This window comes from Etheostoma spectabile, chromosome 3 (genome assembly GCF_008692095.1).
Source record: "Etheostoma spectabile isolate EspeVRDwgs_2016 chromosome 3, UIUC_Espe_1.0, whole genome shotgun sequence".
Lineage (NCBI taxonomy): Eukaryota > Metazoa > Chordata > Actinopteri > Perciformes > Percidae > Etheostoma > Etheostoma spectabile.
The window spans coordinates 973,579-986,992 of NC_045735.1; the positions used below are offsets into that span (position 1 = coordinate 973,579).

Genomic DNA, 13,414 nt, shown 5'->3' on the forward strand with positions numbered 1-13,414 from the left:
TCTATCTATCTGACTATGAATTAGGTTAGTAATATGTAAAAGGTTAATGCTTTTGTGACAGCAACAATAACTTATTGTACATGATTTCTGAACCAGTAGTTATTGAATGTAATGACAACTAGGCTGAGTGAAGATTTGTCCGTCATGACAGTACAGTAATGAGAGATTCTCTCACTCTGGTGTCTTTACAGCCACCTGAAGGCAACATTTACAGTATTTACAGTACAGTAATGAGAGATTCTCTCACTCTGGTGTCTTTACAGCCACCTGAAGGCAACATTTACAGTATTTACAGTACAGTAATGAGAGATTCTCTCACTCTGGTGTCTTTACAGCCACCTGAAGGCAACATTTACAGTATTTACAGTACAGTAATGAGAGATTCTCTCACTCTGGTGTCTTTACAGCCACCTGAAGGCAACATTTACAGTATTTACAGTACAGTAATGAGAGATTCTCTCACTCTGGTGTCTTTACAGCCACCTGAAGGCAACATTTACAGTATTTACAGTACAGTAATGAGAGATTCTCTCACTCTGGTGTCTTTACAGCCACCTGAAGGCAACATTTACAGTATTTACAGTACAGTAATGAGAGATTCTCTCACTCTGGTGTCTTTACAGCCACCTGAAGGCAACATTTACAGTATTTACAGTACAGTATGAGAATTCTCTCACTCGTGTCTTTACAGCCACCTGAAGGCACACTTTACAGTATTTACAGTACAGTAATGAGAGATTCTCTCACTCTGGGTGTCTTTACAGCCACCGAAGGCAACATTTACAGTATTTACAGTACAGTAATGAGAGATTCTCTCACTCTGGTGTTTTACAGCCACCGAAGGCAACATTTACGTTTTACAGTACATTAGGAGAGATTCTCTCACTCTGGTGTCTTTACAGCCACCTGAAGGCAACATTTCCAGTATTTACAGTAACAGTAATGAGAGATTCTCTCACTCTGGTGTCTTTACAGCCACCTGAAGGCAACATTACAGTATTACAGTACGTAATGAGAGATTCTCTCACTCTGGTGTCTTTACAGCCCTGAAGGCAACATTTACGTATTACAGTACAGTATGAGAGATTCTCTAACTCTGGTGTCTTTACAGCCACCTGAAGGCAACATTTACAGTATTTACAGTACAGTAATGAGAGATTCTCTCACTCTGGTGTCTTTACAGCCACCTGAAGACAACAGTTACAGTATTTACAGTACAGTAATGAGAGATTCTCTCACTCTGGTGTCTTTACAGCCACCTGAAGACAACAGTTACAGTATTTACAGTACAAACTCGTCATCCTGGGCCACTATCCAAGTTTAAGTCAATTGCGTTGTGACAGCAACAACAACTTTATTCTACAACATGATTTTTCCCACTGGTGGTTATGGCATTAATAAAAACAAAGCTTTGTCTGTCATGACAAGTTAGTAACGGTAACGTTACTTTAACGGTAATAATGATAAGAATATTGATTTTTTGAATATTGAAATATTTATATAAATATTGTCGTTATGTTAGTGTTTAGCTAACAAATAGCTACTAGCTAAACTAATTTAAAAGGCTTCCGAGTTACGTAACCGCTAGGCCAAGGACGGAGATTTGACCAAGGCACTGACATTTAACTACTGGTAGCAGGTTAACCGGCATACGCTATTAAAAATGTTAAAATAATATAAATTTGAAGGTATTGTTTTAAAATGACACAGCGGTAAGTTGAACGTTAGCTAATGTTAGCTAGGTAACTTAGCTTTAGCTATAGCTTAAGTCGATACCATAAGCTTTCCCAAACAATTAAAAAAATAAACTAGTACTTGAACGTTGAGTGTAATGATGAATACATTATTTCAGGCTTAGTAAAAATATAAGCAGTGAGTGTTATAAATAATTATTTCGTTCAGACTTACCAGAAATACCGTAGACTACGATCACTGGACAGCGCCGTTGATTTCAACGGCAGGTTCGGCTTTGAATATCGGCGTGTGATTGGTTGTCGGCGGTCGGCAAATCCTACGTTTCTCATTGGTTGTCCGCAGTCAAACGGAGGTCCAATCAGAACGCGTATCTGAACGTATACGTGGACGGCAACCTCTGCTTTTATTTAAAATAAAGAAAAATTAAAAAACAACAACAGAACTCTCATCCACAGTTGCACAGAGTTACAGTACATTTCCAAAAATATTTTGGAGAGGTAAGTCGCACTTTACAGCAAATAAAAACTAGAACTACTTTTTTACTCAACTTTTTAAATTATATTCCGTCCATCAAATGTGCTGTGATCAGCAGATGCGAATGCACTTAATTGTCTCTTGCACTAGCTAGCTAAACAATTTAAATTTTTAAATGATGCGTTACGTGTTGCCTAAATTGCATGTGCACAAAAAAAAACATATGACTAAATAAGTCCTGTTTTTAAATTATCTATGGGTTTTCTACAATTGAATAAGTAAGATCGTATATCGTATATTGTTTGTCATGTAATCTGAAAATTGAAACAGGCGTATGTGATATTCTAAACACTAATAATATACAAATTAAAAAAGATTATCCTTGGGTTGTTGATTTAAAACAGAAATGTCTAGTCGTGTTACAGTGAATTTGTCTTTTGAAATAGTCGTCGAAAACACTGCTTTCGTCGTATTGTTTTTATTATTTTTATTATTTGTACTAATAGTAAGAAATATTGTCTACTTTTATCATTCTTACTGTGGCTCTAATATTATATTCTCACTGTAAAATATGTACTTTTAATCAAAAAATAAAAAATAATTTGTTTTGTCATTTTTCAAAAAGTAATTTTTCATTCGCGAACTTTGATTGGTCCAAATTGCTGTTGCCATGGAAATGTAGAGTGAGAAACCAACAGAATAGTGTATAATAGTTTCCAAAAGTGTTTTACAATTCATTATCACCGATTACTACCAAGATAAAAGAAAATGAATCGCGGCACGAAAAAATAAGACAGAGAAAACATAGAAAAAACACTGTTGGCTTCGGGTGAAAAATATGCTAAATTAACGCTAAGTACTTGTATGCTATGCTAAATTTATTTTCCAAATAAAAAGAGTTAATATTAACGTTATGCTGCGTTCTATTATCCTCAACATTTCGACTCGGATATCGGAATTCATGCTCGGTGTCCACCATAGACTGTATATATATATATTGAATTAATTAATATTAACGGTCTATGGTGTCCATAAGGGGCGTGTTGCTAGGCAACGTCTGACTTTCTAGTCGGAATAAATAATAAAACGCAGCATTAGCTAGCTAGCAGCTGCGTATTTTGGTGAAACTGTTGTAATTACATCTGTGTATTGCTCTCTCCGTGTTTTGGTGGCGCTGTATTATGTTTTATGTATTATTATGTATCATGGTCTGTCAGTGCTTTACGTCGGGCCTTTGTATTTGTGTTGATGGGCCTTTTTTTGGGAGCGTATCATGTCGTAGCACCACCACCTACTGGTCAGCAGATGCTGCTTCATGATGTTAAACTGTTGTGAAGTGAGGTTGGTGCATAGAAATAAAATGGCATGAAGTTCGTGGCAATGGTACACATTAAAATGGCTGCAGCTCTGAGCTTTCTATGGCAACCGCACTTTACAAAACCTTTATTAGACGCCACTTTACTCCAGTCTACCTTCTGCACATTGTCTATTGTTTGCCTGTCTTTCTTGTGTTTACTTGTTTGTTTGTTTTTTTGCTGTTATTGTTGAGAATGCTACTGTAACTGAGGAATTTCCCCGCTGTGGGATGAATAAAGTATTATCTTATCTTATCTTATCTCTTTCTGCTGCGTTGTTTTGAATGGAAATGGTCTTTCTATCCATTTTATGCCTATGGGTCGGTGTGGTTTGAAACCAGGGCCTGTCTGTGTTGTAAATGCCCCCCCAGTCCGTCACTGTAGCCCATATTTGCAGCTGTAGTATGCCAATGGATACATGTAGGCCCTACTGTATACAGGGGTGCTCATAAGTTTACATGCCCATGTTAAAGTTGACTAACAGGAGGAATAAAAAAATATCTTTTGGAAATTGATCTCAATGACTTAATTTAAAAAAATAAAATAGGAAAAAACAACCTTAAAGAACAACATTTTTCATTGTGAATGAATATTATCTTATGAGTAAATAACTGTTTTTTCTTGAAATGGAGGGGGCATAAGTAGCCCATACACACCCCTATGTTAAATCCCCATAGAGGAAGGCAGATTTTAATTTTTAAAGGCTATTTAAAGGTTATTTCATGGATCAGGATACTATGCAACCCGATTGAGTTCCATTGGCCTTTGGAATTAAAATACCCCCCCCCCCATCCTCACATACACATCACCATACCTAGAGATTGGCATAGTTTTATTTCAGTTAGACTAATAGCTGGTCTGATTTGCATTAAGAGATGATTTTATGGAAAGGATACCATGCCAACCTCTAGGTATGGCGACGTGTATGTGATGGGGGGGGGGGGGGGGGGGGGGTAGTTTAATTCCAAAGTCCAAGGGAACTTTATCAGGATGCATAGTAGTAAGTAAGTAAGTAAGATTTATTTGTATAGCACCTTTCACAGATAAAAATCCCAAAGTGCTTCACAGTAAAATGAGTACAATATAATGCATTAGACACTTAAAAACAAATGGAAAACATAAAAACCATAAAAAACCCCACGTCTAACTGAAAGCCTGTTTGAACAGCAGCATCTTGAGTTGCTTTTTAAAAGAATCAAAAGAATTAATACACCGTAAAAATGTTGGCAATGCATTCCACAGCCGAGGTGCCACTGCTTGTGATGAACGATCCCTATCAATGAAATAACTGGTCTTTAAAGATAAAAATCTGCCTGCCTCTTTGGGAATTTAACATAGGGGTGTGTATACTTATGCCCCTTTATTTTAAGGAACAACATTTATTTAGTCACAATACATTATTTGTTTGAAAATAAAATAGGTGTCCTTAAAGCTTGGATTTTTCCTAATTTTCTTATTAAAGGCATTCAAATTAATTTCTAAGAAGATGATTTTTTTATTCCTCTTTTTAGTCAACTTTAGCATGGGTTCAAACTTATGAACAGCACTGCATGTGTCTAACATACATTAATACTTGATTGATTGATTGTTTGATTGATTGATTTATTATTGATTAATTTGAAAGTACATTATACTGCAGTCTGAAGTCTTATGATTACAAGGGATATTTGTGGCAGACCTTTTGCATTTCTGTTATCAAGCACAGTGCAATAATGATGTGTGACCAGAGAATTATTTCTCAGTTTATTTAAGTTCAGAAGGTTTAGTTAAGTGAAATAACTCGTTTAGTGTGCTGCTTGAAACAATAATGTGATTATCAGCGAAGTAATTGCTGTGTGTGTGTGTGTTTGTGCTTGCAGTTTCAATACGTCAGTATACGAACAAACCCTTGAGAAAATGTTGAGATCCAGTTCTGGACAACCATTCTTTGCTGGACGAAGGAGTGAGAGACCTTCGTCTCCTGAAGACCTCCACCCTCCCTCCACCTCGAGGGAGCACGGACGAAGGGGTGAGAGACCTTCGTCCCCTGAAGACCTCAACCCTCCCACCACCTCGAGGGAGCACGGACGAAGGGGTGAGAGACCTTCGTCTAGTGGAGACACCAATCCTTCTAACACCGTGAAGGGGCACAGCCAAAGGGGTGAGAGCCATTTGTTTTTTGCAGGAAATAAGTCCTCTACCATCAGGCAGCAAGCACGAAGGGGTGAGAGCCCTTCGTCCTCATCCTCTGAAGAAGACCAGCCTTCTACTCGAATGCAGGAGCAAGCATGGAGTTGGGAGAGCTCTTCTTTTTCTTCTTCTGAAGATGACCAGCCTTCTACCGTGAGGAGGCAGAGAGAGACAACGGCTGAGAGCTCTTCATCTTCTGAAGATGAGCAACCTTCTACTCGAAGGCGGCAACAAGCATGGAGGAGCGAGAGCACTTCGACCACTTCTTCATCCTCTGAAGACGACCAACCTTCTCCCATGAGGAGGCAGCAAGAGAGAACGGCTGAGAGTCCTTCATCCTCTGAAGACGAGCAGTCTTCTACTCCAAGGTGGGAGCAAGAATGGAGCGATGAGAGCTCTTCTTCATCTTCTGAAGACAACCCGCCCTTTACCACCAGGCAGCAAGATGTGACCTTGTTCTACATAGGCAACATCCCTACTAGCACCATGAAGGAGCTCACGCCGAAGGGTGAGAGCCCTTCTTCATCTTCTGAAGATGACCAGCCTTCCACCATGAGGAGGCAGCAGGAGAAAACAGTTGAGAGCCCTTCATCATCTTCTGAAGATGAGCAGCCTTCTGCTCAAAGGCAGCAGCAAGAATGGAGGAGTGAGAGCTCTTCTTCATCTTCTGAAGATGAGCAGCCTTCTACCACCAGGCAGCAGCAAGAATGGAGGAGTGAGAGCCCTTCTTCATCTTCTGAAGACGAGCAGCCTTCTGCTCCAAGGCAGCAAGCACAAAAGGATGAGAGCTGTTTGTTCCACACAGGCACCAACCCTTCTACCACCCCGAAGGATTACAGGCCAAAGGGTGAGAGCCATTTGTCTTGTGCAGCAAACAAGTCCTCTACCATCAGGCAGCAAGTGCTAAGGGGTGAGATCCCTTGGTATTCATCTTCTGAAGACGACCAGCAAGAAGAAAGGGCTGATAGTCCTTCATCCTCTGAAGACGAGCAGCCTTCTTCTCCAAGGTGGCAGGAAGAATGGAGCGATGAGAGCCCGTCTTCATCTTCTGAAGACGACCAGCCTTCCACCACCAGGCAGCAAGAACAAAAGGATGTGATCTTGTTCTACATAGGCAACATCCCTTCTAGCACCACGACGGACCACACACCAAAGGGTGAGAGCCCTTCTTCGTCTTCTGAAGACGAGCAGCCTTCTACCACCAGGCAGCAAGCACAAAGGGGTGAGAGACCTTTGTCTCGTGGAGAGTTCAACCCTGGTGAAGGCCCCTCCTCGCATTTGGCAGAGGGGTGTTTAGAAAGAGAAAATGAGAGGTGTGAAAACAGCCAGGAGGAGGAGAGGAGAACTTTTGGTTGGCTTTCAAGACTATACATTTGGTGGCTCAAATGTAAGATAGACCGCACCTCCAGAAAAATCCAATCAACCTTTGTGGATGAGCGCAAGCTCCTTCGTTATGGTAAGACTTACATTTTTATTTTTAGATAAACAGTCACAGAGAACCAGCCCATGTGACTAACATAGGCTACTGTGTACTATTACATTACAATGAAATGTTACAATGAAACACACAAGGTACACAAGATGTTAATTAGAAGTGTTGCTTGTGTGATTTTGATATTTGTAGAGAGCCAGGTGAGTCCAGCTGCATACTTAACACACTTCAATCTTTAATATGTGGTACTATTATGAGTTTAAAATGTGGTCTTTTCATGGATCATTTGTTCAGCTACTCAACATTGTGTAGATGTTTTGTCAAACAAAGGCAACAGTGAGAATACTTTTTATTTCTGAATAATTCTGAAAAGTTGCCTTGTGTCTTCCTGTTCTGCAGGGAAGGAATAAGTGTGTATCTGTTTACATCTGTGTCAGCAATTTATTTTTATCTTACAGTGGCCGCGTATTCCTTTCATGAGTTAATTTATTTGTCTTGTTTAATTATCTCGCTTACGACTTGCAACAAAACAAATGTGATGACTATTTCCTTTTGGGAGGGGTGAGAGTGAACAACTGGACTCTAGACTCAACCTTTCATATTCTGTCGGTTACAGGTTCCCTCGTAAATCCAAAGAAATTGGCAGAATACGAACGGCTGCTTGACCGAAGGAGGGAGCTGGTCACGTACAAACGCAGACAACAATGTAAGGTGGAGAAGGAAGTGACGAAGCAAAGGTTGAAGCTGGAGAAACAGGTGAAGGAGATGGAGAATATCTCTGAGTTGTGCTGCAACCCAGAAAGCCCTGATCTGTAAAATCTTTGCCAAGGGCCAACGGCAGTCAAGTCACGCAAACTCGGACTTGATACATCATATACTGTTTAAGAGAAAAGGAGAGCAATCAAAAAAATCACACAGAATAGAGAGAATAGAGAGATGGCAAAAATTTCAGATTTGACAAAACAAAAGTAAAATATTCTTTCAAAACATTAGCAACCACCATCAAATATCCTCGCAACCACTTGATAACACCCTAGATGTTGGCTTTAATTCAACTATACAGTTAAAAAGCATTATGCAAATAACAGTGTCCTAACCTACAAGACTTAGACTTCTCTTTATTGATCCTGTTGGGATGACTCCCGCAAGGAAATTGAAAATTCCAGCAGCAGTTTTAGCAAGAAAAAAAATAGATAAAAAAGACAGTATAAAGACAACAAAATAACAGTAATAATAATAATAATAATAATAATAACAATAAGAATATTCGGCAAATAATGCCACTTGACCAAATCTTACTCATCCTAACCTAGCCTAATTTAACCAAGGTTAGCCCAACACCTATCCAAGTAATTATTGGATCGGTATAATAGTAATAATTTATCCTAGGCTTTGTGTCAGAGACATGTTATAGCCCAATGTGAGTTGGAGCAGCCATCGGCCACCCCCAAAACCCAGCACAAGATGAGAAGATGGGTGGATGGGTGGTTAGACTGACTAACAGTGATGGGAGTAACGTGTTACAAATGTGATGCAATTACAGTAATAGAATGCATTACTAATACAATTCCGGTAATATTATACCCGTTAAAATCGCAATCACAAACGCATTTTAGCATTTTAACTTCACATTTAGTGGCGTTTGTTTTTTCAAGAATTCACCAATACAGCAAGTGTCATTTCCTATATTCTGTGTATAATAACACATAAATAACAAATAACAACATGTCAGGAATTAATGTCCAGTCTTGCTACACATAATATAAGTAACTATAGCGTAGGCTACTTTGATTCAGTTGTAAGGTGCTTTTAATTGAGCATTTCAATTAATTTAATCTTAGTAATTAGACTACTTCTAGTCCACCACAATTCAGAGTCAAGTAGGCTATTGTACGTTTTACTTAACTGTTTATTTTATAGCTTAAGTTACTTTGCAGCTTTAGATTAATAACACAAAATAATTTCTGATTTATTGAAGTGGATAAAGATCAGACTTTGTTGATCCCGTGGCGACATTCACAAGTTACTTGCCAAGTCATACTTCTGCTTTTAATTTTAAAGTAACGCTAAAGTAGTTTAAAGCATTATAATTTAGAGACAGTAAAATTAAAATATAACTAATTACTCTCAAATGACAGTATCTAGTAATCAATAATGTATTACATTTTGGAAGTAATTTGCCCAACGCTGCCGACTAAAGACAGAAACCCCGAAATCCTGTGACTGTGGGGTTCCTTTTGTGCCAAAATGAAGTCAACATGCTTACTTACTGTCTATGTCTACGTGTCAATGTCTTTGTCGACTCGTCACATGACTCAACATTTGTCTGTGTCAACTCAACTTACTCCTGTCGTCTGTTGCCCTCCTTGTCATGTGACTGTGTCGCCTTGCTGCGTCCATGGTGACTTGGTCATGACTGTCGATGCTTTGTCTCGTTTCGCTCGGCCGTTACTATGTGGTGTTTCAAGGTGTTTTTGTGATTGTCGTCCTGATGTCAGCATGGACGCAGCAAGACGACACAGTCAAATGGCAATGAGGGCAACAGACGACAAGAGTAAGTTGAGTTGACACGGACAATTTTTGAGTCATGTGAGCAGTCGACATAGACAGACGTAGACATAGAGATATAGACATGGACTTCTCAGTCTTAGACTTCTCTTTATTATTCCTTTTGGGATTAATGAAATGACAAGATGGGCAACAGACGACAGGGGTAAGTTGAGTTGACACGGACAATTTTTGAGTCACGTGAGCAGTCGACAGACACATAGACACATAGACACATAGACACATAGACACATAGACATAGACATAGACACATAGACACGTAGACACATAGACATGGACATAGACACATAGACACATAGACACGTAGACACATAGACATAGACACGTAGACACGTAGACACATAGACATAGACACATAGACACATAGACATAGACACATCCCTTCGTGATGTTGTTTGACTATTCATGATTGGTTGTTTGACTATTCGTGATTGGTTGTTTGACATTAGTGAGGTGTTGTGACCATTTGGTAAATGTTGGCTAAATTTACCAAAATAATTGTTGATCAATAACAGAGGATAAATGGAAATATTTTTTAACTAAATGCAAGTACCATTGTTGAGAGAAACAGAGTTAATGATGTGGTAAATAAGTTCAAGAATAAGAAACTACTGAGAGTAATTATATTGACACGGCCTTAGTTAAATATATGTTGTATAGTATAGCAAAACCGCTGACTCATATCTTTATCAATCATTACATATTTCCAAATCAAAGAAAATTGCAAAGGTCATTCCCATAACAAAAATAGAGGATACGCACTATTCTCAATAACTACGATTAATTCTCTCCTCCACAGTTCTCAAAATATTAGAAATGCTTTTTATCCATGATTTGATCATTTCGTGGAAACAACACAATTTACTGAAGTGAACATCAAAATGGCTTCAGATCAACCCGGTCCACTACGATGGCAGTAGGCAGGATGGAGCTAATAGAACAAATATCTACAGCCATAGATAATAGGAATTCACTGGAGGCTTTTCTAGATCTAAAAAAATCCTTTGATGCAAGTAACCATAAACTCTTAATGACCAAAGAAGAAGAATGTGAGATTAGGGAGTAGCACTCAATGCTCAAAATAAATACAAATATGTCCAATTTAACAACAGCAAGTCCGATTTTTGAGGGTTAATGTGGGGTCCACAAGGATATGTGGGTCCAAGTTGTTTCTATTGTACATAAATGACATGTGCAATGTGTTTAATATTGCGTTTGGTGTGTTGCTGATGACCACCAATTTGTTTTGTTCTGGCAAAAAACCTTGAGCAGCTTTGGATACAGTGGAAACTGAACTTGACTCTTTAAAACGATGATTTAATCTTAACAAGCGTCAGTGAAACTAAATAAAAACGAAATACATAACATTGGACATCGGAATTTCATATTTAGGCAAATTCGTTACGATAATATTGAATAGAAAGAATATCTGATAACAGATTCCTGGGAGTTAGTCATATTACCACATGTTGTTCATATTAAAAGTTAAATTCAAAGTCACAGCAATTATTAAGATGTTCTTAATACAAATTCTTACACTTTATATCAATCTTTCACACTTTAATAACTTATGGTGTGGAACTTTGGGGAAAAAAGTAGAAATCAATCACAATCCAATTTGCTTACTTCAAAAGAAAGTAATCAGATTCAAAATGGGGAAAATATCGTGAATCGACAAATCATGTTATAAACTTAAGGTACTTCAATTTCGTGAACTTGTAGACCTAAAATAGATCAGTACAAAGTCTATATAAAAGCATGTTGCCAGACTATATCCAGAGGCTGTTTCAAATAGGAAACGTCAACATGAACTGAGGGGAAGCTGTTTGTTCATTAAACCAAACACTAGGACAAATAGAAGAAGAAGTGACTCGGTGTATGGAGTTAAACTCTGAAAGACATGAAAAACACACAATTGACCAATTAATACATTTTATTAGTAGTTGTTGTTGTGTGTTTTTTTGTTTATTTGTCTGTTAATTTTCTAATTTTCTTTGTGGAAGCAAAGCAACATGTATTTTTGTGTGTTATTATGTCTTTTATCTATTGTCTATGTCTTTGTTTCATGTCATGTCGTCATTGTCTATGTGTCTGTGTCTATGTGCAATGTCTATGTGTCAATGTCTTGTGTCTATGTCTATGTGTCTATGTCTATGTGTCTATTGTCTAGTGTCAATGTCTATGTGTCTATGCATGTGTCGAGTGCTATGTTGTCTATGTTCTATGGTGTCTATGTCTATGTGCTATGTCTATGTGTCATGTTCTATGTGTCTATGTCATGGTCTAGGTCTATGTGTATGTCTATGGTCTATGTCTAGGTGTCTAGTCTAGGTGTCCTGTCTATGTGTCATTATGTGTCTAGTGCTAGTTGCTTGTGCTATGTCTAGTTGTGTCTGTTCATGTCTATGTGTTCAGTGTACTAGTGTCAATGTCAGTGTATGGTCTAGTTCTGTGTCTATGTGTCTATGTTAGTGTCTGTCTATGGTCTATGTCTATGTGTCTATGTCTAGGTGTCATATGTCTAAAATAAGGTGTTTCGTGTATTGAGTTAAACTGTGAATGACATGATGAACACACACAATTGACAATTAAATCTTTTTTAGTATTGTTGTTGTTGTTTTTTGTTGTTTTTGTCTATTCAATTTTTATTTTATTTGTGTAAGTAAAAGCAACAATGCTATTTTTTGTATGTTATCATTGTATTGACTGTTGTAGAGTTATAGATGGCCAGAAAATAAATTAAAATGAACTAAACTAAACTAGCCTTTTATACATGGGGTTCAGTTTGTGCCAAAATTAAGTCGACATGCTTACTGTCTATGTCTATATCTGTCTATGCCTATGTGTCTATATCTATGTGTCAATGTCTATGTGTTAATGTCTATGTCTATGTGTCTATGTCTCTATATCTATGTGTCTATGTCTATGTGTCAGTGTCAATGTCTATGTGTCTATATCTATGTGTCTATGTCTATATGTCAATGTCTATGTGTCTATGTCTATGGGTCTATGTCTATGTGCTTTGTCTATGTGTTAGGTGTCTATGTCTATGTGTCTTAGGTCTATGTGTGTCTATGTCTGTGTCTATGTGTCCTATGTCTATGTGTCTATGTGTGCCAGTCTATGTGTCTATGTGTCTATGTCTAGTGTTATGTGTATGTGTCTTGTGTCTATGCTGTCTATGTCTATGTGTCGTGGTCTATGTCTATGTGTTATTGTCCATGTCTATGTGTCTATGTGTCATGTTTATGGTTAGGCGTATGTGTTATGGTCTATGTGTTCTGTGTTATGTGTCCTGTCTATGTGTCTATGTGTCCATGTCTTGTGTCTATGGGTAGTGTCTTCTGTGTCACTATGTGTCTATGTGTCGTCTATGTGTCTATGGGTCCATGTCTATTTGTATGTCTATGTGTCTATGTGTCTCATGTGATTCTTGATGTCGTATGTGTCTATGTGTATGGTCTATGTGTCTAGTGTCAGTGTCTATGTATTTAGTGTCTATGTTCTATGTGTCTGATGTCGATGTTGTCTATGTCTATGGGTCTCTATGTCTATGTGTCTATGTCTATGTGTCTACTGTGTCTAGTGTGTCTAGGTGTCTAGATGTCTATGTGTCTTGATGTGTCTATGTCTATGTCTATGTGTCTATGGTCTTGTTGTCTATGTGTCTATGTGGTCTCGTGTCTATGTTGCGTGTCTATGTCTATGTGTCTGTCGTGTC

At 38.1% G+C, this 13,414-nt stretch overlaps 2 protein-coding genes across 3 annotated transcripts in view; one reads left to right on the forward strand and one right to left on the reverse strand.

Moving 5' to 3' along the window:
* Positions 1-5,352: 5,352 nt before the first annotated feature.
* Positions 5,353-13,414, reverse strand: part of eif3k (eukaryotic translation initiation factor 3, subunit K) — a 19,028-nt gene continuing 10,966 nt past the window's right edge. The window contains exon 9 of one of the 2 annotated variants that reach the window (XM_032509861.1): positions 5,353-5,376. The gene's annotated coding sequence lies outside the window, so the exon portion shown is untranslated. The remainder of the gene's footprint in view (positions 5,377-13,414) is intronic. The other variant, XM_032509865.1, reaches the window with a different exon arrangement.
* On the forward strand, positions 5,384-10,035 carry LOC116680727 (heat shock protein DDB_G0288861). Its single transcript, XM_032509523.1, has 4 exons — positions 5,384-5,740; positions 6,023-6,616; positions 6,662-7,149; positions 7,742-10,035. Exons 1-4 carry the CDS (start codon positions 5,421-5,423, stop codon positions 7,939-7,941), a joined length of 1,602 nt encoding a protein of 533 aa, XP_032365414.1. The 5' UTR covers positions 5,384-5,420; the 3' UTR covers positions 7,942-10,035.